General features: G+C 33.1%; 1 protein-coding gene across 9 annotated transcripts in view; it reads right to left on the minus strand.

Moving 5' to 3' along the window:
* Nucleotides 1-24,604, minus strand: part of LOC105475406 (piccolo presynaptic cytomatrix protein) — a 406,277-nt gene that overhangs the window by 227,953 nt on the left and 153,720 nt on the right. The window contains exon 1 of one of the 9 annotated variants that reach the window (XM_011730626.3): nt 19,820-20,449. The exons of the other annotated variants lie outside the window; for them this stretch is intronic. Coding sequence (XP_011728928.2) covers nt 19,820-19,861 — 42 coding nt within the window. The 5' untranslated portion in view covers nt 19,862-20,449. Of the gene's footprint in view, nt 1-19,819; nt 20,450-24,604 lie in introns of those variants that run through there. 9 annotated transcript variants of the gene reach the window in all.

Here is a 24,604-nt window from a genome sequence, read left to right on the forward strand (position 1 = left end):
CCTAACAACCAGGTCCCAAGCCTCACATCCTTACAATTAGCATTCTCTAGAAAGACCACTGGGACTAACCCTAGAACATAGTCCATTCTGTTTGCCTCAGTCACCTCAAGATACCTGAGACATCCTAATCAACCCTCATTACCTAGACTCTCCCTCTCCCCCCTCCTCATACCTGCTCAGTGTTTCCTGAAAAGTGAGGATGTGAGGCCTGGAACGAATCAGGGGAGAAGAGGAGGAGCCCAGAGAGAGAAAGAGGAAAGTCTTGACAGAAACATGTGGAATGCTTTATTTTCACCTGTCCATATTGCTATCAGGACCATTGCAGGAGTGGTGTCACCGGGAATACATGGTGCTCTGAAGCTCCTGGAACATACGAGATAAAATTGCTCCATGGGGGAAGTCAGCTGGAGTCTCACTGCCTGAAATGTTCAGCTGAGTCAAATAAAGACTTTTGAGTTAGAAAGTGGCATGATTGAGCCTGTCATCTTGGAAAGAATATGGTAAAGAAATGTACCCTAAAAAATTGACAGTGCTTTCTAAGCCTTTTATTATGCTCTGTGGACTTGGCTGAAAAATAGAACTATAAAATAGAATTCCCATTTTGAACACATAGCTGGTTTCCGTTTAGCATGGAACTTCCTCCCTAGGCTACTTGCATTTGAAGAGGACAAGTTTACCCTGAAGGAATGACAGATGCACTGTGGAGGTTACAAGCTTATACAGATGACTGTGGCAGCAGCAGAAGAACTGAATGAGGGAACTGACATTGCCAAGAAAAAAATTCCTAATTTATACAGAACATGATGATTTAAAAATAGAAGAGGAACACGTTCTGGGGGGAAGGCTAGAATATGTTGAGCTCCAGGACCCTGTAAATATGCTTATCTTATTGAATCCTCACAACAATCCCAGGAGTTTCTATAATTATGTTCATTACACAGATGAAGAAATTCAAACATAGAAACTAAAAAGTAATATTCTACTCAATAGCCAAAGCTAGTAAGCAGATCTCAGAGATGAGTCTATAGCTAAAGACCTATGTAACAAAACTGCATGTTCTGCACATGCACCCAAGAACTTAAAGTACAGTAAAAATAATACTTATCCACTGAACCATAATGAATAATTGTGTTAAAAAAGAGTACATGCAACAGATAACTTCATTATGAACACACTTCATAAACTATAGGGTACTATTCTGGGGGTGGGAGGGACATATAACAATAAATTCACTTGATTGTAAAAAAAGATTCAGATCTTAAAGAATACAGAGGGTACTTAGGCCAGAGTTAGAGGTAGAATTACCCAGAGATGATAAGCAAAAGAAGAGAACAGCAGGCAGATCTTGAAGAATAGCTTCATTCAACAAGAAACCAGCAAAGCATATTCAACAGGGTCATTCAAAAAGTGTAAGGAAAACCAGTAGTTTTTAGTAAATTTGAGTGAAGATCAGAATTTCAAGAAAGTGATAGGCAATATCACCAAATATAGTAATGAGACTAAGTGACGTATATGTCAAAAAGGTTGGCAGATGTCTCTTTCTATAATGGAACTGAGTTCTCTACATATTAATATTTCTTTCTTAATCCTTCATTTTGTTTCTGTCACCTTTGCAATAATTGTTTCGATTTTTCTCAGGTAGCCTGCATAATTGACTATAAGAATTGTTTTAGTTGTAATTCAGGGACGTACCTATACTTAAAAAAATGAGTTATGATGGCTATTACATTGCATCATCTTTACGTAATAAGAATAAGCATCTAAACATGTAAATGAAAAGAAGTCCTAGAATTAAACTCAAGCTTCATGTTAGAATATTGCCTCGAACAGCATTGGATTCTGAAGTAGAAGTTTATTTGTAGGTGTCATTTTTTTTCCTTATAGAATATTAAATAATCAGACCATACAGACTAGTTATTGTAGAATGTGGCTTAATACTTATTCCTATCTTTCTTCTCTGGTTTTGAAAGTGGACACATTGGTTAAAAGTAAGCAAGCAATGAGAATGTTCTGTATGCTCTGTATGTTAATGCTTATGTAGAAACTACTGCAGGAATCTTTATTCCTGAAGAAGCTACTGAAATATCACATATTTTCACCAGACACTATATTGGGTTCTGTTAATAGAGATTAGAAGCATGGTTGCTTATCACAGCAATCCCAAGGTCTAGCAGAGAAAAAGAAAATATGAATTGTCTCCTATATTTATAATACAAGTTAGCAGAAAATGCTCTGGAAATCAATGAAGATCCAACTCATACAGAGCGGGGATGAGACTCAGGGAAGGTTTTTCAGAAGGAAGTGACAACTGAGTTGATCCATGAAGAATTAGTGTTAACCAGTCAAAGTAGAGCATGCTAAATTGAAGGCAAGTTTGACAGGGTATTTCTTATAACCACAGGAAAATGTGCACAGAAGAGGGATTGTGACTGAAACATTAGAGGAGGCTCAATAAGCAGGCCTTTGCTCTCCCTCATCTCCTAGAATAGTCCCTTTATTTTGTGATTCAAGATAAAAAACAGACCTTTAGATATTAAAACTTTGATTTTTTTTTTTAAAAACCAACACAAATTTTACATTTACATTTAAATGTCAAATATAAATATATATTGAATAGTTATTAAGGTAGACTGGCTATTTAGCATTAAGGTATGCATTACTTTTATGGTAAAATTAATATTGTCTAATATATGAGTAACATTTTGGTCATATTTTAATATAATTTGATATTACTAATATTCTGATACAATCTATGAAATTCAGAATATTTACTGTATGCATTGTCACAGGGTTAGGATTTACAATTAATCTTTATGATCCCATAGTGAGGTGCTCAGATATACAATGTTAATGAAATAATAGAATTTTAAATGTAATTTTATTTTATACAAAATTTGTATCTATATTTTAATTTTCTCACCTGTGAAATTGGGAAAATTAAATTAACACCTACTCTAATTCACTGATGTATTATGAAAAATAATGAGGTAAAAGTTACCTGGTAAACTGTAAAGCAGTCTATAAATTTAAAATATTTTAAAATTGCTTTTATTTATGTTTCTAAAACATGATTTTAAATGGGTTTATAATTACTCTTTATTCACACTGAGTACAAAAAATTGCCTTTTATAAATATATAATTTATTAATCAAAATATCATTTTATATTCATTTGTATTGTTAAGTTGTAAGGCAATCAATCCTAAAACTACTTTTAAATTTTTTTGGTTTAACCTATACTCATAATTAGCACTCTATCCAGTTTTGAAAAACTATCTTTCTATGACAATTAACCAATGTGTAGGGTTTTAAAAAATATATATGTTCCCTCTGGCTTTATTTAATAAAATATACTTCATAATAAACAATATTATAGCTAATGTTTAGTTTATTATAATACTTATTGCACATTCTATTAAATTTGTTAAGAATTAGAAATTTGGGAAAAGGAATGTTATATATGTTAACATTTTATTACATAATATACAAATGGCCTTAGCAAAAATATTACAGATCTAGCTAAAATTATATTTTATAATTAGCCAAAATTGTAAGTTTTTACATATATTTATATATATATATGTATACATTATATAATTATTTAAAACACGAGTTCATAAAATATATCATCATGTTAGCGGGTGGGAATGAAGTCTTGGACAAGACAGAAAAATGAAAGAAGAAAACAGTATTTCTAAGGACATAATCAATGCTTGTTTCAAAAGAATCATTTTTTCCAAATGTATTTGAGTTGTATGTTCTTTTACATTCTGTGTGAAAGTCAGGATAATCTCACTGCAGCAATTCTAAGAACAAGTGAAGATGTTATCATCCTAGACTGAATAGGGCTACCTTAAAACATGAATATATTCTGGCAGCTAGTAGGAAAATAAATGAGAAAAACTGACACCTTGAGAAAGAGCTGAATTCAGCTTCATTTGACATTCTGTTGGGACTTAACTATATTAAAAAAAATGTTGTTAGATTCAAATCCTAGCTAGGAGAAAAAAAATGTTGCCTTTTAAAATAATTTTTCATCTGTAATCATAATATCTAACTATGGTTATGACAAATACATACAATTTAGTTATGTGAAGAAATTAATCTCAGCACTTACACTAATCAAGTCATTTCAAAGGTTGACTCTTAATGTGAAAAATTTTCTTTCTCTTTCCAAGAGTTAGTTACTTTTATGGTACCCTTCTCAAATATTAAGATTCCAAGGAACATATTTGTTTTAATTATTCGATCATTACCTGTCACTGAGAATTATTATCTTGAATTATTACAAAACAGACTTTAATTCTCTTATGGTATTGTCAAAATTGTCTATTCACGTTAGTTTATTTCAAATGTGGTGTCTGTGTGTGTGTGTGTGTGTGTGTGTGTGATGGAAGGCAGAGGATTCATTTTAAAAGGTGGACAATAAGCATTGCGGTCAAGGACCAAAAAGTACACATCTTGAGCATAACTCCAGAGACACTGTCATTATTATAACAAACTTCAGGAACAAAAGTGCATCATTCACCATGTGACAAGGTCCAGTACAATGACCTTAAACTTGCCTGTTTTGTTATTTTGTTTATTTGTTTTTCACAGCTTTCTGCTAAATCCATTGCTCACTTAGCTAACATTTAGGCCTATTTTTCTCTTAATTTGGGTGTAATATAACACAGTGGTTCCTCTATCCCTGGGAAAACTTGTCTTTTATTAAGGCCTATGCCTGCTTCTTGCTACTTCTGAAGTTGAGCTAGGAACCCAGCTATTGGAATGAGTATTATATTAAACGATAATACTGATTATACTTTGATTTGAAAACTATCCTTGAGTAGGCAATGTATGTCAAATTAGAAATATTCTTAGAGTACTGCATAAAATCAAGAATGAAACTTAAGATGGATTCTACTGATAAAATTGAAAGAATATTACAATTACTATTTCCATTTTATCCCCCAATCATTCCTAAACTGGAATTTTTCTTATAATAACTGACTGAAACTAGTTAGCCAAACTAATGTTGGTATGAAACTAGAAATAGATCCTCAGAGAGAGCACCTACTGACCTGATACATGGCCATGATTCTGAAAATGCCCTCGACAAAGGCTGACGGTACAGTGCCAAAGCTCAATCCATGAAAAGCAATTATAATGGCACAGAGGTAGGACAGAGAAGATAAGAGTATACAGATTCTCTGATGTTCTGTTTTAGTCACAGAGTGCATTTAAGAGGATCAAAAGAATGAATGGACTGAACATCCTTCAAGCAAACTGCCATGGTATTTATTTTGGCCAAGCTTTAGAAAAATTTGACCTGAGGCTGATTCAGGAATATTCTGTGACAGGCACCTGGAGCGCAGTTATTCCATGCAGCCAATTAACTGGAGAGCCATATGTTTTAATATTTAGTCAAAGTGGGGTTAGGACTGATATTTTTGATATTATCTTGTGAATGCTGATTAGCTGAACAAGGGCATATGCTGGACAGACAAGACTGTGTCTTTTTCTACTTGCTTTCTGTGATGTCTATCACAGATTCATAAAGCATTTTAAGTAAATAATGAATCAAAATTGGCAATGCATGTGGCATTAAATTGGCATGAATCCAAAGCTCTACATATTCCTAAGAAGTAAAAATATTATAGATCAAATAGAAAAAATAAAATACAAATGTCTTTTGTTTTAAGAATGTGTAAGTGTAGAAAGTATTAAAAATACCTCACAGTATGTCTACAACATGTAATTAGAAATCACTCTGCATTTCAGCCATGTAATTAAAATTAGAGATAATATTATTGTCTAATGTCATGCATACTTTTTACATTTTTCTAAATCTGAATAAATCTATTAATTTTAGAAACAGATATTCATTTTAATGTTAACTTTAAAAGAGAAAATATATCCAGTAAATGTTGAATCAAATGTTTTCTTATTTCTCATATGCCTTTTTATATCATGATTACTAATACCTTATAATTTAGGGTAAGTCCTTTGATGAGATTAATTTTTTCTTATAGTCACTTAGAAAAGTCATGAATGAGGTTATGACTACATTCAAGAAGGATGAATGAGAAAAGACATAAGAATTCTCCAATAATTATGAAAGGATTATTGGAAACATAAAATAGATTATAGGTTGCTTTTGTTTTTAAACCTGTTTTAGTAAGTTATGATCATTATATGCACATTTTTGCAGATGGCCTCGTTCATACATGGTTTGTAACAGCTTTCTCCCCAAACAGATTTTTTAAATATGCACCGAAACAAATTAGAAATATGCTCTCTTTTAATGAACAAAATAGGATTTCTTTGTAAGTCCAAATATGCTTGCTCTAAAATAGAAAACCAATTTGTACTCCTTAGAGACGGAACTATATTTGATTAGTAAGGTGATTCACCAACACACGGAAGAAAGGTTCTCTTAACTCTTATATTTCAATTACTCATTTAAAATAACTTCATTTTTACATTTACCTGTTTTTCACTTTGTATTATTAGTATTAAGAGCAGATCTAATCCTAGAATTGTTCATTTATATAGATGCACAAGATGCTGAATAAATTCATTCAAATGATTTAAATATAAACATTTTACAAATACAATTTAAAGCACATTTAATTAAAAGTTGAGTTTATGCCTAAAACGGGAATAGACTAATGAAGGAAATTCATAATTTTGAAATTCAAAATGAATAATTCTTTACAAACACAGAATTTAGGGAATGATATGGGATATTATATCAAATTATTGCAATATAATTATTGATGACCCAGGAATTTTATTACATCTAGAAATGAGTCTCATTCCATTAAATGAGTCTGTGATATTTCAGAGAGGCAAATGAAAATTTGCAAGGACAGAGCAAGACTTTAATAGTAAAATAATTGTTCTCACAATCTCTATTAAACATACATTTTTCATACCAAAACAGGTAAACATATTTATAAAGGGAAGCATATGCCATTTCTTCAGATTAAACATATTTTATACCTAAATGAATCATGGTAGATGGTAGACACATATGACGCATGTAATTTGTGGACCCGTTTAAACTATCAATTTCAACAGACGGAAATCTGAGGATACCAACATTTTAGCTGGATTTTCCATATAACATTAAGACAAAGTAGTTAATACTGTGGCATAGATAAGACATAAAATAAAATCTTCATATTTATTGATTCTAGTTACTTGAGTTTTAGAAAAAAATCCTCTGAGCTTCTAAAATGGAGACAACAGACTTATTACATGAGTTTTGGGGGGCTTCAGTAAAGTAATGCATACATAATGTTTACCAAAACAATTGTCAATAGTATGTCAGATATAAATGGGGTAATACTGTGTGCATGCAGAAAAAAATAAATAATTTGGGGTTGATCTATTTGCTTTATATCATAAAGTCTATTGTACACCAAGAATAAGTATGTGAAGATACAATTGCACTTATTGAACAGAACTCTGGTTAATCTGGTAATACTTTGGCATCAGGCAGAAGACTCCTAAAGTGCAATTTTAAATAGAATTAAGTTGTGCAGCCAAACATACAGATAAAACTTGATCTAAAAAAAGTCTTAATAATATACTAGAATTTCACAGAAAAAAAAATCCGAATTCAAAGATCTTTGCATAAATATGTTTTGCATTTAGTAAATTTAAACCTATCAGTTGTAACCAACAATCAGTATAGGTTTATGCTTAAATATGAAATTAAAAGTAGAAAATATTAACTATCTTATTTTCCCCACGTTCTTGGTTCTTCCCCATTCACAAACATAGTTGTTTTTAGTTAACACAGAACAACAGTTTTTAAAAGGGGAAAAACAAAGTAAAATGAGGTACAGTCAGTCATATCTTACGTGCTAATGGTAGCTAACACTGTGAACAGTGTTTAGAAACATAGAGACAGTATATTATCAAACACCTAAGTTAAACTGATCAGATTATTATAACTCGACAAAATGAATGAGTAGGGATATACTATTTATACACTGTTTTCTATACTATTAAATAGTTTATATGAGGTTTAGGTTATTTTGGTCTCTTATTCTAGTGATCTTCCCGCCTCAGTTTTTGAAGTAGATGGGACTACTGGTGTGTGCCATCATGACCAGCTAATTTTTCTTTCTTTTTTTAAATTTTAGTAGAGATGAGGGCTCCCTGTATTGTCCTGACTGGTCTTAAACTCCTGACTCAAGCCATCCTTTCAACTCGGCTTCCCAAGGTGCTTACAGGCACGAGTTCCCATGTCTGGCCCCAGCTGATATTTTAAAAGTAGAAAATAATAATTATTGAAAACTTAGTGGAAGAAAGAAGAAAAAATAATCAGACATAAACTTAACATTTATTATATATTATTCTGATCTATTTTTCTATACATATTTTAATAGAGTTGAGATCATATAATACTCATTCACTCTATCAATCATGTACGCCGGGGAATTATATGTTCATTTAGTACCTACATAATTGTTTTTGCTGCTTCCATTTAACCTTATAACATGAGTACAATCGGTATTATTTAAAAAAATCTTCACTTATATCACTGAATATAGTAATATTACATTAAAACATAAAAATATTTAATCATTCTTCAATTATTATACATGTAAGGTATTTCCTGTTTTCACTACCAGAGCTCTTAAATTATGTTTCTAGGGCCATCACAAATCTATTTTTAACACTTATTTGATTGAATCAGGGTTTTCTTTTCAGAACATTTACTTCTCAAGGAGCAGAATTTCTTTTTTTTTTTCTTTTTGAGACAGAGTTTCGCTCTTGTTGCCCAGGATGGAGTGCAGTGGAGTGACCTTGGTTCACCGCAACCTCTGCCTCCTGGGTTCAAGCGATTCTCCTGTCTCAGCCTCCTGGGTAGTTGGGCCATGCTCGGCTAATTTTTTTGTAATTTTAGTAGAGACGGGGTTTCTGTAAGTTGGTCAGGCTGGTCTGAAACTCCCGACTTCAGGTGATCCACCTGCCTCAGCCTCCCAAAGTGCTGAGATTACAGGCATGAGCCACCACGCCTGGCCAAGGAGCTGAATTTCTAAACCAAATGTAGATCTTTCTAAGGGAAAAAAAATGTAAAACTTGAGATTATTGTTAACTGCTATCTGGTGAAAGGCAATAATTGTTTTTTCTTCTTTACAGAAAAGACAAAATCATTTAGGGCAAAAGCAATCCAATGAAGTACCGGAACTAAAAAAGAAAACATTTGAATTTCTGGCCAGGCGTGGTGGCTCACGCCTGTAATCCCAGCACTTTGGGAGGCCAAGACGGGCGGATCACGAGGTCAGGAGATCGAGACCATCCTGGCTAACACGGTGAAACCCCATCTCTACTAAAAATACAAAAAACTATCCGGGTTCTGTGGCGGGTGCCTGTAGTCCCAGCTACATGGGAGGCTGAGGCAAGAGAATGGCGTGAACTCGGGAGGCGGAGCTTGCAGTGAGCAGAGATCAGGCCACTGCACTCCAGCCTGGGCGGCAGAGCGAGACACCGTCTCGGAAAAAAAAAAAAAAGAAAACACTTGAATTTCTTGATAAATTCCTTCCAGTTAAGAAAGGTTCTATCATTTTGTTAACTCTTTGGAGGCAGAAAAATAAATGCTATAATCAAAATCTATTTTAAAATACTTTAGAGAACTTGAAAATTATAATAATCATATGAATTGCTTCTAATTCCTTAAAAGTATATAATTGATTCAAATGAATACATTTGAATATGTTTATTTCAATATAATTTATTCAAATAAAAATATGGCTTTCTCAATAAAAGAAAAACAATAATTTTTAATTGAGATATTTATTTTTCACATGTAATTTTAAATAAATAAAAAGTAAATATATTCAGTCTCATAATATGATCTTACATCTACTAATACGAGAAGTTATTTTAGGTAAAACATTTATAAAGTTACCAGATGTATAATCTCTGTAGACAGTGAGATGCTATTTTTGAAATAGCAACTGATACACTTCTCTTGTGAAATTTCCCTTCTCCTTTCCCTTTATTTCCATCAGACAGTTTATCCCATGTTGAGTGTCATGGGGAAGAGTTATGCTATGGTCCAAAGATTTGGTAACCTGGCAGTCTCTCGAATTCTTTCCCCAAACCTCAAACCATTAAGGAGATTATGTTTTGGTTGTCTGCAGCATCACATAGTGGGTACCTCAGATTGGAAAACATTAAAGCTTACGAGTAAAGAATTTCCTCTTCAGTAGAAAAAGATTTGTAGTGCGTTTTGGCCATTTGAAAACAAGTTATCAATAAACTGTGTGGCACCATAATCATGTTGCCATGGAACAACTTCTAGCCTCCCTTCCCAGGGGCAATACTTCATAATGCAAATACAAAATATTCTGAGTATCAACACCTGCTTAAATTAGTTTCATAGGGCAATTATGTCAGCCTTCTTATATAATCCTATGTTTACTTTAAACTATTTTATGACATTACCCTGTAAACTTTTGAAAACTGCATATTACATGACAATCTATTAGTGACTCAAGAGACATAACACTGTAAGTTTCAGGAACTCAGACATCTTATTTTGCCTATGTCAAAAAAAACACCATATTTTAAGAAAGATTTTTCATCTTCATCTCAATAAAATCATTGCATGAACACCTTTTCATAAACAGAATGATGATTATTAAAGAAATGTCTTGTTGTTTCCATTTGCCTGAGTGACTAACAATGGTAAACTGACTACCTTGGTCCTCCACCATCGGAACTGTGTGTCCTAGTATCTGTGGCCTTTGTTCTGCAGACTGCTACAAAGAAAGATGTAGGTTCATCCTTCTTGTTTACCTCAAAGATCAAAAAGACTCATCTCTGGAGGGGAAAGAAGACAAATGACAACTCTCTCTGTGCCTGCTGCTCTCCACAGTTAATGCCAAATAAAACAGTCATTATTTAAGATGAGATGATGACCACAAGTTGTTCCAAGAGTTTATTATACTGTGTTGTAATAACGGAACATCCTATCTAGCCTGGATTTTAAAGTCATCATACCAGGCAGACAAGCCTGGCTACCTTATAAGACTTCAATAAAAACTGATGCCTCATAGTTCAACTCCAACTTATGAGTGAGAACATGTGGAGAACATCACACACCAGGGCCTTTCGGGGATATGGGATAAGGGGAAGGTGAGCATTAGGACAAATATCTAATGCATGCAGGGCACAAAACCTAGATGACGGGTTTATAGGTGCAGCAAACCACCATGGCACATATATACTTATGTAACAAACCTGCACGTTCTGTACATGTATCCCGGAACTTAAAAGACAAAAAATATGATGCCTTACTTTTTGTGAATTCCCACAGATTACTGACATTTGTATTACTGCTACTCTTTTAAAGTACATTCACCAAAGAATCGTTTTAAAGTAATTTCAGAGGTTTTCCGAAATAGGACAAAAATCATCTGGTAATGAATGCATCCATATTAAATGTGTTTGAGGGCCGCTTAAATGATTAAATATATCTAAAGTTAACAACACATTTGGTAATCAATATGTGCTCAGTATTGTCTCTATACATACATGGCACAGTGAAAGCCACATGTTTAGAGTCACTGAACATTGTATTTGATCTTCCCACCCAAGCTGAAACTCTAACCACATATTATTGAACATATGTAGTTTTTCCCCCTTCCTCTAGATTGTACCTCCAAAGTTCTATATATTCCATGCAATTTAATATCTCAATATAGAATGTCTAATATTGGCTAATTGTTTTTCATATGTCTTACTCAAAAACAAAATTTATATAGAGATATAATAAATGCAATATATTTCTAGAGAATGTAAAAAAAGTGAAAGATCTGTCCTTGTTTACAAAGATATTTGTAATTACAGGATCTTCATTGCTATGAATCTGCAACACAAGGAACTAAGCTGACACGTTTTGTTTCATAATCAGGAGCAGATATGGAATACAGTAGGGATTTGGCATTTTTTTAACAAAGCCCTGAATTTGAATTCTGGTTCTGCCACTTATTAGTAGTTTAATCTGTATATATTATTTAATCATTCTAACTTTCTCTTTCACTTTAGGAAAAATGGTGGAAATAACAAGCAGCAAAATCAGACTTTTTTTTTTAGCAATAAAGTCTTTTTAAATTAAGGCATGTATATTGTGTTTTTTATTAAGTCATCATAATGTTATTGCACACTTAATAGACTACAGTATAGTGTAAACATAACTTTCATATGCACTAGGAAAAGAAAAGAATTCATGTGACTTACTGTTTTGCAATATTTGCTTTATTGTGGTGGTGTGGAACTAAACCAGCAAAGCTGTAAGATATGCCTGTATTCAAAAGTATATTTGAATAAATGAATGATGTGTATTCATGTATCCATTCATTCACACATCTTTTCAGTCATTCAAGGACATGGATAAAGCTGGAAGCCATCATTCACAGCAAACTAAAATGAGACTTTTAACACTATTTCAGAATGATAATAACTAGCTCTTGTCATAATAAGAGAAAACTATCAGGAAGAAATAAAAGAAATAAATATTTCAGAAAGGTTGTTGATGCAATAACACATCACTAACTTCAGAGACAAAGGTTGAAGTTAGGGCATTTAAAATATTGAAATAAATTAAATGTTGAAATTTTTGAATGAAAGGAAGTTTTGTCTTACTACATGAAATTAAACCATAATTTTAGACTCAATATAAGATATAACACAAATATAAAAAGTCTCAAAGTACAGCAAACATATTTGAAAATATTAATCATTCAATAACTATATTGATTAATGTGCTAGGCAATACAACAGTGAACACACCCAGTTTAAGTGAGATAATGGTAAACTGATAATGACAACATTAGTGATTAATTAAAATTGTGGATAATATTAGGAAAAAGAAGTTCTCCGGGTTATGGAAAGGGAGGTGCAACTTAGATATTCAGGAAAGGAAAGTCTTTCCAAGGAAGTGACATAAGAGATGAGAACTAAGTAATGTAAAGAATAAGGTGGCTAAACTGTGAGGTTGAGGCTCTCGGGCAAAGGGGCTTGTAAACTACATGAAGGATTTTAAACATAATCCTAAAGCAGTTAACAGGCCATCAAATAGTTTTTGGCCAGGAAATGAATTGATCAGACAATTTTTTAATATATTTTTATTTTGGGGGGTTCACGTGGTAGGTATATATATTTATGGGGTATATGAGATGTGTTGATACAGGCATGCAATGCATAATAATCACATCATGGAAAATGGGATTATCCAATCACTCACAGACAACCATTTTCAATATATCACTTTAGGTGAAAAATGGATTGGAGTGAAAAACCACAGTGCAATAGATCAGGTGAGAAACTGAAGGTAGTGGGAAAAAATGATGAGAATAAGAAAGTAATTTGAGAAAGAAAGTACAACACTGATAGAATTTAATGTTTGAATGTCGGTAGTGAGAAAAAAAGGAAATGTAAACATTAGTCTGTAATTATTGGCTTGGATTTCTGGGTGGATTACTGTGTTATTTACTAAGATAGCAACAATATGGAGAAAAAAAATATTATGACCTCCAATATTTTAAAGGCAATGTTTAGGCTATCAAGTGATGATGCTGAGGTAATTGAATATATGGGTCTGAAGTTCAGAAAAGAGATATGATACAGAGATGCATATTTGGGAGTTGCAGTGAATATATGATGTGTTAAGCCATGGAAACGGATGAACTCTTTGGGAAAAGATGCACAGTGAGAAGACATGAAAGTCTATGACTGAAGCTATATAGCCTTTAGAATCTAGGTTGAAGATAATGGTCCAGTATTCGATGCCGAGGAGTAGGCAAAGCTAGAGGTGGAACACAGGAAAGAGAGCTGCACCATAGAAACCAAGAGAAGAGAGTAAAAGAGGAATAGGCTTTTTCCAGGGTTGGTTAACAGTGCAAATAAATTGGAACCCAGGGCATCCACTGGATTGAAATTCAGGACACTTCTGCAAGTACCAATGGTTTTGATAAATTGGTGTAAGAAAGTGTTGGATTGTGGTGTGTCATGAAGTGGCTAGAATATGAGAAAATGCAATCATAAAACACAAGTAGCTCTTCTGAGAAATCTAGCATGAAGGAGTGGGTGGAAATATAGCAACTATTCAATGTGAACATGATATCAAGGGAAAAGCAATATATTTGTGACACTTTTCAAGGTCACAAAATCTGAAAGCAGATGGTCTCTGATTGGACCCAAAGTGTGCTACTTCCCAATTGTGTGGTCTTCACTAAGTTACCCATCTTTTTCTGTGTCTCACTTCCTTCATATTAAAACTGGTAATAATAATAGTACTTATCTCATTCGGTATTGTGAAAAAATTTTATTGACATATACAAAGTACTTAGATCCATGCATGATATATGGTAAACATTACATGAGTATTGCTTAATGTTTTGTTCAACATATAAATATGTTTAGTATGTACAAATGTCTATTGGAAGAATCCAATAAAGGAGAATGAAAATAAAATATATATTTATCATTTTACTTAAGGGGAGAGGTATTGGATAATTCTTACCCTTTTTGCTTTACAATAGGTTCTATTTTCTATAAGTTTCATGTTATAGCTTTTATAATAAAAATACTAAATATTGTTTTAGAAAAATTTGCATGTCATTAAAATTGGGTAAATTATTTTGAGGAACGAATGTCAAAGATAAAACAGGAATATAAATATGATCCCATTTTGCTAAAAATTATGAAAAATACTAAAATAAGATTTATCAAAATATTAATAGTAGCTAGTTATAAATGGTAAGGTTATTGTTTCAATTTTATTTCAGTACTCAGGTATTTTCTAAGTTTTCTGTAATTGGCATTAATGAATTTTTATAAGAGGAAAACATTTATTTTAAAAATTAAATATATTTTATTGGGAATTTGAAAGTCCAAATATTAGGACTTAAAGTCCAAAGGTACTTAATTAACATAGAAGTACTGAACCCATCAGTTTTAGGTTACTGTGTCAGCAACCAGGCTTTCTATCCAAATCCTTGATGCTTGGCAATAATCTTGTTAGCTCTACACTTCAGTCCAAACAATCTTGATAAAATGTAAATGCCTGTATGGCAAACTCCTATATTGCCCCTCCTTCCTTATGAATAAAATAGCCCATTTGTAAGCCCTGCCATACACATTCAATACACACTCTCTCATGGTTTGATTTCCACATGGTTTCTTTGCCCAGAAGTCCTTCCTTTCCTTTCATACACAGCCAAATTCAACCCATCCTTCAAACAACAGGTTTTTTAATGTTTCCAAAAGATACTACAGTGACTTTCTCTTTGTCTAAGTCTCCCTTAGACTCTTAACCACTTTCAAGGAAGGACATGTGTGTGGCCATGTACACACAATTTCTATATCTAAGCATCTAGCTGAAAACATTATACTAAATAAGTTGTGTTTTATTTGGAGTTTAGTGGACCTAAGAATGCTAAAGCCTCTGTGAAAAATTGATAAGCAAGTTTTAAGCTTTCAACAGTACTGTTGAAAAAGAACAATCCTCCACTTTTGTCATTTATGTCCAAGGTAGAACCTAGAATTAATTTTGAATCAAATAATTTAAGCAGGAAATACTAGACTTGAGAATATGTTAGAGTCATAGATCAAACACGTTTGTGTCATCACTACACGTCAATGGATAATAACACCTAGGACTTCAATGAACAGACTCTTATCCCTGAAGACTAGATCAGGGAATAAGAGTGTGCCAGCTGATCCCTGTTATGGTACCATTAAATAGGGTATCAACAGTCTCTTAAAGAGGAAAAGCGATTATAGGCTATCTGAGAAAAGCACAAGGTCAGATGCTGTTGGATCCATTCCAGACTAAACTTAAAGCTATTAGCTGGTAGTTCACCTGCTTATATGAGATTATTTTATTCCTAATACAGACATAGCTATCACCTTTATAATCTTTCTCCTATGTTTAGGGGAAAAAATGGGAAAAAATACTTTTGTCTTTCTTTTTATGGTTGCCATTCTTCAAATCTTAAATAACTCTTCCAACAAGCTATACTAACTGATTAGTGACAACTACAAATCTGAAAAAAAGATCTCCCTATAATCTATAAATTACTTGTAAGCAAGCAGAGTTGCATAAACAAAAATTTTCACCATATAAACACATGTCCCAAAGAAAAGTTTATAAAGCTCTCTTATAGGTCAGCCAGATGCCTCACCCTCGTATTAGTCACATACAGGAGATTTCTCCTCAATTCTGGCAGAATGAGTTAAGAGACCTGGCAGGGTACTATCATTAGTGAATGAAGAATTAATGTAAATTTATTCCATTCTGCTATTTAAATGCCAAATACATATAGAGTGTTGGATTCATGTATATTTTTCTATTTCTGTTACATCCAAAAGAGATTTATATTGAAAAGTTAAAGCACAATGTCATTTTAAAATACTGACTTCTGGTTTTTGGTTCATCTCCAATGTAAGGAACTTGGAAGTCACTACTTCATCCTAATAATAACCAAAAAGCTGAACAAACTGAAAAACCAACAACTCTTCTTAGATCTGTAAGAAATGTGAAGTCACAGGACACACAAATACCCTCAGAATTGGAGAGACAGACAGGTAGATACAGAGAAGCACAACTTACCAGGGCAGAAACTCAGAAGCAAAAACTTCTATGGAAACCAGTAATGGGGCTGGAAAACCTGAACTTTAATTGTCAAATTGCTGGAGTCTTGGTGTGGACAAGCCTGAGAGTTTAAAATTCCAGGAAGACCAAGTCACTAATGGAGTCACGCTTTTATGTGTTTTATTAAGAAGAAACCTTCTAGGTTTTCACAGTAAATTTTGGGGGAAAATCCTCTCATGCTTCAGGCAGAGGGGGAGGAAAAGGAACCAGGCTGAAATATGCCACTGTACTCTGTTTTTCATAACTAGGTCTGTCCTTTAAACAACAACAACAACAAAAACTATTAATCCAGTGCTTAAACTGCCGGGGTTTCACTACAGTCTAACTGACCAGAGGGAAAGGAAACAGCTAACTCCAGTCAGCTCTAGACTTCCATACAGGAAAAGAAAAATACCTAACTCCAGGCATCTCTAGATATCCTATCCCATATAAAGGAGAGAATGTGGACTGAGAAACATGAAATTTACAGTCCAGAGACACACGTTCGCTAAAGACTGAGCTAATCAGAGGATCAGAGAATGCTTTCTTTGCCCCACACCTTACCATCACATTACTAAAGGCCTATTTACAGCACTTTCTTTTACCCAATATATCATGTCCAGATATCAATAAAAAATTTCAAGGCATACTTAAAGACAAAAAAAAAAAAACAGTTTGAAAAGAGAGCAAGCACAAGAACTAGGCATGACAGCATGTTGCAATGATCAGACTGGGGATTTAAAACAAGTATAATTAATATGATAATTGTTCTAACAGATGAAGTATATAACATGTAAGAATAGATGGACAGTGTGAGCAGAGAAATGAAAATATTAAGAAAGAATAAATATTAATGTTAGAGATAAAAAACACTGTAACAGAAATGAAGGATGCCTTTGATAGGCTTGTTAGTATATGGGATAGTGGGCAAATTAAAGAATCTCTGAGCTTAAGAATATATCAATAGAAACTCCAAAACCAAAAAGCAGAGAATGGAGACCTGAAAAATAAAATGGAATAGAATATTCCAGAATTGTGGGAAACCTATTAAAGATGTAACATATATACCTTTATTTACATCTATTAAATATGTAACATATATATCTCCCATGTATTTCCATTATATATATTATATGTTATATATATTACATACATAATTATATATATTATATATTATATTATATGTATTATATACATAATGGAAATACAAGAAAAAGAAGAGAGAAAGAAGCAGAAGAAATATTTAAAACAATGATGGCTGAGAATTCCTCCAAAATTAATGTCAGACACCAAACCACAGATCCAGGAAACTCTGAGAACACCAAGCAGAATCAATGCCAAAAAAACAAACAAAAAAACAAAACCACACCAACAAAATCCTTAACTAGGTATATCACATTCAAATTACAGAGGATCAAAGATAAAGAAAAATATCCTGAAAAAAGCCAGTGTGGTGTGTGTGGGGGAAACACCTTACTTACAGAGGAGCAAAGATAATAATTACATCTCACGTTTCCCCAGAAACCATGCGAGCAAGAAGAGTAGAGTAAAATATTGAAAGTGTTGAGAGAGACAGAGAGAGAGAAAAAAAGAAACCAGAAAACCCACCCTAGAATTCTACACTCTGAAATTATCCCTACAAAGTAAAAGAGAAATAAAGAACTTACCAAGTAAAAATTGAGGAAATCTGTGGCCAGTAGACCTGCTTTGCAAGAAATAGTAAAAGAAGTCCTTTAGACCAGATGTCCCCAAACTTTTTGGCACCAGGGACAAGTTTCATGCAAGACAACTTTTTTCCATGGATGTGGGGAGCGTGGGGAATGGTTTCAGGATGAAACTTTTCCACCTTAGATCATCAGGCATTAGATTTTCATAAGCAGTGTACAACCTGAATCCCTGGCATGCACAGTTTACAGGAGGGTTCACACTCCTGTGGGAGTCTAATACCAGGTGCTCGCTGGTCTGCTGCTTACTTCCTGCTGTGTGGCCAGGTTCCTAACAGTCTTTTGCCTGGGGGTTGGGGACCCCTGCTTTAGACAAAAGGAAACTAATAGGTATTAACTTGGATCTCTATCAAGTAACTAAGAGTATCAAAAAGGAGTAAGTGGAGTAAAATAAAAAGGTTTTTGTTCTTAATTTAACTAAGTTTGTTTAAAACAATAATAGTAACAGTGTATTCAATATATAGGTTACTGTCAAATCATTTTTTACCAGTCTCTAGCATAATGAGAAAGAAATTACTGAGTTTTTCATGAAGCCAGACATTTTTAAATTAAAGGCTACTACTTTCTTCTGATATTTTGTCCTTCCAACATTTTTGCTGTTAAAAATATCTGTATCTTTTCAAAATAATAATGTATTTAGTAGGGTTTTGTTTCTTGTTTGTTCTGTGACATCAAGTAAAATAAAAATTTGACAAACTTCAGACACATTATTTTCCCTCAATTTTAATGATTTATGAGTTTTGAAAGTCTGGAAACCATGGTCCTATGGTATGTCAGTGGAATGGCAGGTAAAAAGATTCTAAGAGGTACAGGTACAGAAAGAGAAATAGCCAAAACCCTACATATTCCTGCGACGGATAAGAAGTAATGCCAATTATCTGAAGGAATATTTAACACATGTTAGAGTGAAAAAAATAATTTCTTGCATAAACAGAAAAATCTTCATGACTAATTCACATTACGTGTTACATAACTGAACAACACATTAGCAAGTATGTCTAATTAAAACAAATTCAAGCCTGTGCTGAAGAGCTTTGTTCACTCTAACATGAAAGAAAGAAAGAAAGAAAGAAAGAAAGAAAGAAAGAAAGAAAGAAGGAAAGAAAGAAAGAAAGAAAAGAAAGAAAAGAAAGAAAAGAAAGAAAAGAAAGAAAAGAAAGAAAAGAAAGAAAAGAAAGAAAAGAAAAGAAAGAAAAGAAAGAAAAGAAAGAAAAGAAAAGAAAAGAAAGAGAAAAGAAAAGAAAAGAAAAGAAAAGAAAAGAAAAGAAAAGAAAAAAGACAAGACAAGACAAGACTTGGTGACTTAATCAGATACATATTCCTGACTTTCAAACTTAGCGGCTGAGAACAAAACCATTTGTATTTCCCATGATCTTGTATGTTAGCAGGTGTTTCTCATGAAGCTATACTCAGCTGGTGAGTGGACTGGGCTGGGCAGAACAAAATGGCCTCACGTGCATGTCTGCCTCATGGTGTTGATTTATAGCTGGATCCATCTTTTCACTGAATTTTCATTCTGGCATCTCATGACTGTTTCAGGGAATCATTCTAAAGCGACAGGCTCGGATGCACACACTTACTTAGCCTCTGCTTGCATTATGTTTGCTGATGTTCAATTCACAAAAGTATGTCACAGGACTAAGTGACTACACAAAGGTTTGGGATTCTGAGAGGTGTGACTCATGGGAGCATGTTACTATATTCTACCACAGGGACTCTATGCCCAGGTCCTATCAGACTTCTTTGGTATCACTATGATGAGTCTAGCTATAGATTTCTTTTTAATTCTCTTTCGTGGGATACTTAGTTCCTTCAGATTCTGTGACTCCACTTCTCCCCTAATTTTCAGCTATTCTATCGTCAAATGCTGCCTTTCTCCTTTCTTTCTATTACTCCTTTCTGGATCTCTAATTGGACATATACTAGATCTTTTTCTCCTTCTATTATCTATATTCCTAACTTCTCATTTATATTTTCCATCCTTCTCTCTCTGTTAAATATTGTTTATTATATGGCTTCCCATTCACCAATTATCTGTTAGGCTATAGCTATTTATGTCTTTAACCCATTAATCTTTTCTTTTCTTTTCTTTTCTTTTTTCTTTTCTTTTTTTTTTTTTTTTTTTTTTTTTTTTGAGACGGAGTCTCGCTCTGTCACCCAGGCTGGAGTGCAGTGGCCGGATCTCAGCTCACTGCAAGCTCCGCCTCCCGGGTTCACGCCATTCTCCTGCCTCAGCCTCCCGAGTAGCTGGGACTACAGGCGCCCCCCACCTCGCCCGGCTAGTTTTTTGTATTTTTTTTTACTAGAGATGGGGTTTCACCGTGTTAGCCAGGATGGTCTCGATCTCCTGACCTCGTGATCTGCCCGTCTCGGCCTCCCAAAGTGCTGGGATTACAGCCTTGAGCCACCGCGCCTGGCCTAATGTTTTCCATGTAATAATTTTATCTTCCATTTCTAGAAGTTTCTTTTGGATCTAAATTTTACTGATCATTCCTGATAGTGTGTTATTGTTTGTCTTTCACATTTATTCTTTTATACCCCACACAATCTCTATTCTGTAGTTGACAATGCAATTTTTACATACTCTAAAATCATCCTTCAATTCATTTTAATTTGGCTTTAATATATATAATTTCAATTTTTAAATGAGAATTCTAAAGAGTTTACAAAAGAGTTTTAAAATATTAACCACTCCAACATCTTTTAAAATATTCAGAATTGTTAAAGCATTAAAATGCAACAATAGAAAACAGATTAAACAAATCATAGTTCAACAAGATAATGTTATACTGTAGGGTCATTTAAATGGTGATACAAATTTGCCTTTATTGATATGGAAAGACTCCACAAAAAGTGAAAATAGCTGATTAAGAAGCACCCCCTCATTCACCCCCTCATACTATGTATGTGCCAGGTACTGTTTGGTGTTCTGAGGTCTAATGGTAAGCAAGAGATTAAAAATAACAATATTATCATAATATATTTTCCCTATTTATTATAAAAATATTATGTCTTATGTACTGCAAATGTTTTTCCATTTGATATTTTAAATTTGTAATTTTAGATTTATTTTTCCTTACCATATACTTTAATGGAAACATGTCTGAAAGATCATATCCTCATATTTTAAGTGTTAAACTACAATTGGATTTCTACAGGTGGTTTTCAATTTTTTTCTTACCTATATTTTATATTTTATCTCCCATTAGCATATATGTAGATTACCCATCAGAAAATACAAATAATTTCATGAGCAATTTTAAAATATGTGATAAGAAATCTCAAATCTATATTATTTTATGCATACATTTATATGTAATATTATATATTAATATTTTAACAAATAAAGTTTTTATAAAATAAACTAGAATGTTGAGAAAAGACTAAGAATAAAATGTTTCCTGTGTTTATAGTTAAGATTTCTTCTAAATGCATACTCAACAAATATTTCATGTTAGCTTTGATCATTTTTATGTTGAGAGTATGTGTGCTTCTGTGTGTATTTGTGTGTGTGTATAGTAGAATCATTGCTAAACAGCTTGGATGGGATGGAAACACATAAAAATATGGAAATATGGATGACTATGTCAATGGTTAAAAGCAGAGTTAAGAGGTTTTATCATGAAAGAATGTTGAATGTTATTAAATGCTTTTTCTACATCTGTTGAGATGATATGATTTGATCCTTCATCTCTTAATGTGGTGTTTCACACTTATTGATTTGCATATGTTGCACCATCTTTGCATCCCATGGATAAATTCCCCTTGATTACGCTGCTTGATCCTTTTAATGTGCTGTTGAATTTGGGTTGCTAACATTTTGTTGAGGATTTTTGCATCTATGTTCACCAGGAATATTGGCCTGAGTTTTCTTTTCTTGTAACATCCTTGTCTGGCTTTCATATCGGGGTAATTCTTGCCTTACAAAATGAGTTTAGAAGTGTTTCCTCCTTTTTAACTTTTTTGGAAGAGTTTGAGAAGGATTTGTATTAATTAAAAAAAAAAGTTTGGTAGACTTCACTCATGAAGTTATCTGGTATTGGGCTTTTTCTTTGTTGGGAAATTGTTTATTGCTGTTTCAATGTTCTTTCCTCTTATTTGAAGGCTCATAATTTCTATGAGGTCATACATGAGAAGCTCACACCTAACCACAATCTCAATGATGAAAAGCAAAATGAAACCCCTGTCAAAATTCCAGGGACATTTTCCACAGAAATAGGAAAAAAAAAAAAAATTCTAACATTTGTATGGAACCACAAAAGACCCCAAACACCAAGGCAATCTTGAGAAAGAACAAAGGTACAGGTATCATATTTCTGGATTTCAAATTATATTACAAAGCTGTGATAGTCAAAACAGTCTGGTATTTGCATAGAAACAGACACATAGAACAATGAAATAGAATAGAGTAGAAAAATAAGCCCAAGCATTTACAGTCAACTAATCTTCAACAAAGACTACAAGAATATACAACAGAGAAAGAATAATCTCTTCAATAAGTGGTGTTGGGGAAACTGGATATCCACATGGAAAATAATGAAATTGGACCCTTACACATGTGTCTTACACCATATACAAAAAAAATAACTCAAGATGGATTAAAGGCTTAAACATAAAGCCTGAGACCATAAAAATTCTGCAAGAAAACAGATAAAAGCTCCTTGACATTGGTTTTGGCAATGCTTTTTTAGATATAACACCAAAAAACATATACAACCAAAGCAAAAGTAAACAAGTTGACTACAGCAAACTAAGATGTCTTTTCCATAGCAAAGGAAATAATAATAAAATTTAAAAACCTACAGAATGAGAGAAAATATTTGAAAAACATGTATCTGATAAAGTGTTAATATCAAAAAAATAAGGAACTCTAATACAACTCAATAGCACAAAACACATAACTTGATTTTAAAATGGGCAAAAGACATGGGTAGTTTTTTAATTATAAGACATACAAGTAAATATTAGGTATATGGAAAGGTGTTCAACATCACTAATTATCAGAAAAACGCAAATCAAAAACACAATGATGTATCACGTTATACCTGTTAGAGTGACTATTATCAAAAAGTCATATGTGTTGGAAAGGGTAGGAAGATATATTGTAGGAGGGAATGTAAATTAGTACAGACATTATGGGAAACAGTATAAACGTTTCTCAAAAAATTTAAAAAAGAACTATCATATGATCCAGCAACCCAACTTTTGGGTATATATTCAAAAGAAATAAAATTAATAAGTCAAAGAAATATCTGTACTCCCATTACATACAATGGAATTATATATACACAATGGAATATCATTCAGCCTTAAAAATGAAGAGAATTGCATCATTTGTGATAACATGGATAAACCTAAAAGACATTATGCTAAGTGTAATAAGATGGAAACAGAATAAAAAATACTGCATAATCTCAATTACATGTGGGATCTGAAGAAGTTGAACTCATAGAAATAGAGAGCAGAGTAGTGGTTGCCAGGGGCTGCAAGTTGAAACAGATGGTGAGAGGTTGGTCAAAGGGTAAAATGTTTTAGTTATGCAGAATGAATAAGTTTTGGAGATCTAAAGTACAGCATGGTGACTATAATTAATTGCAATGTACTGTACACTTGAGTTTTCTAAGACAGTAAATCTTAAGTACCCTCCCCACCCAGGGGACAAAAAAGCACAAGCAAGCAAGCAAGCAAGCAAGCAAGAAGAGTAACTACATGAGATGATGAATATGTTAATCTGCTTGGCTGCAGCAGTCATTTCACAGTGTACAGGTAGGTATATGAAAATATCAGGTTGTACACCTTAAATATACATAATTTTTATTTGTTAATTATGCCTTAAAAAGCTACGTGAGGGGAAGCTGAGTTAAATATTTTGCATATTTTAGTAAAGGAATGCAACTGTCAAATCACCTAGCCAAATTATCTATTTAAAGAAAATAATATGGAATCAAACAACGTTGAAAGTAAGGAAAAATATATATCAAATACCTTCACTTGTAATTTGGAGCAATGTTCTAATTACAGCTATTACAGTAAAATATAGGAGCAAAGTCAAAAGTATGATTTTTTTGTTTGTTTCCTTATGAATAGATACACTTCTCAAGCTCTACTTGCCTTGGCAAACATGACACTTGATTTAACTGTACAGAATGCATATGATGGCCTTCAGTTAATACAATTAACAAGGTCCCCCCCTTCCAAAGGATTTAATTAAGACAATAACACCACCAGCAACTTTTGAT

This window comes from Macaca nemestrina, chromosome 4, assembly GCF_043159975.1.
Source record: "Macaca nemestrina isolate mMacNem1 chromosome 4, mMacNem.hap1, whole genome shotgun sequence".
NCBI classification, from domain to species: Eukaryota; Metazoa; Chordata; class Mammalia; order Primates; family Cercopithecidae; genus Macaca; species Macaca nemestrina.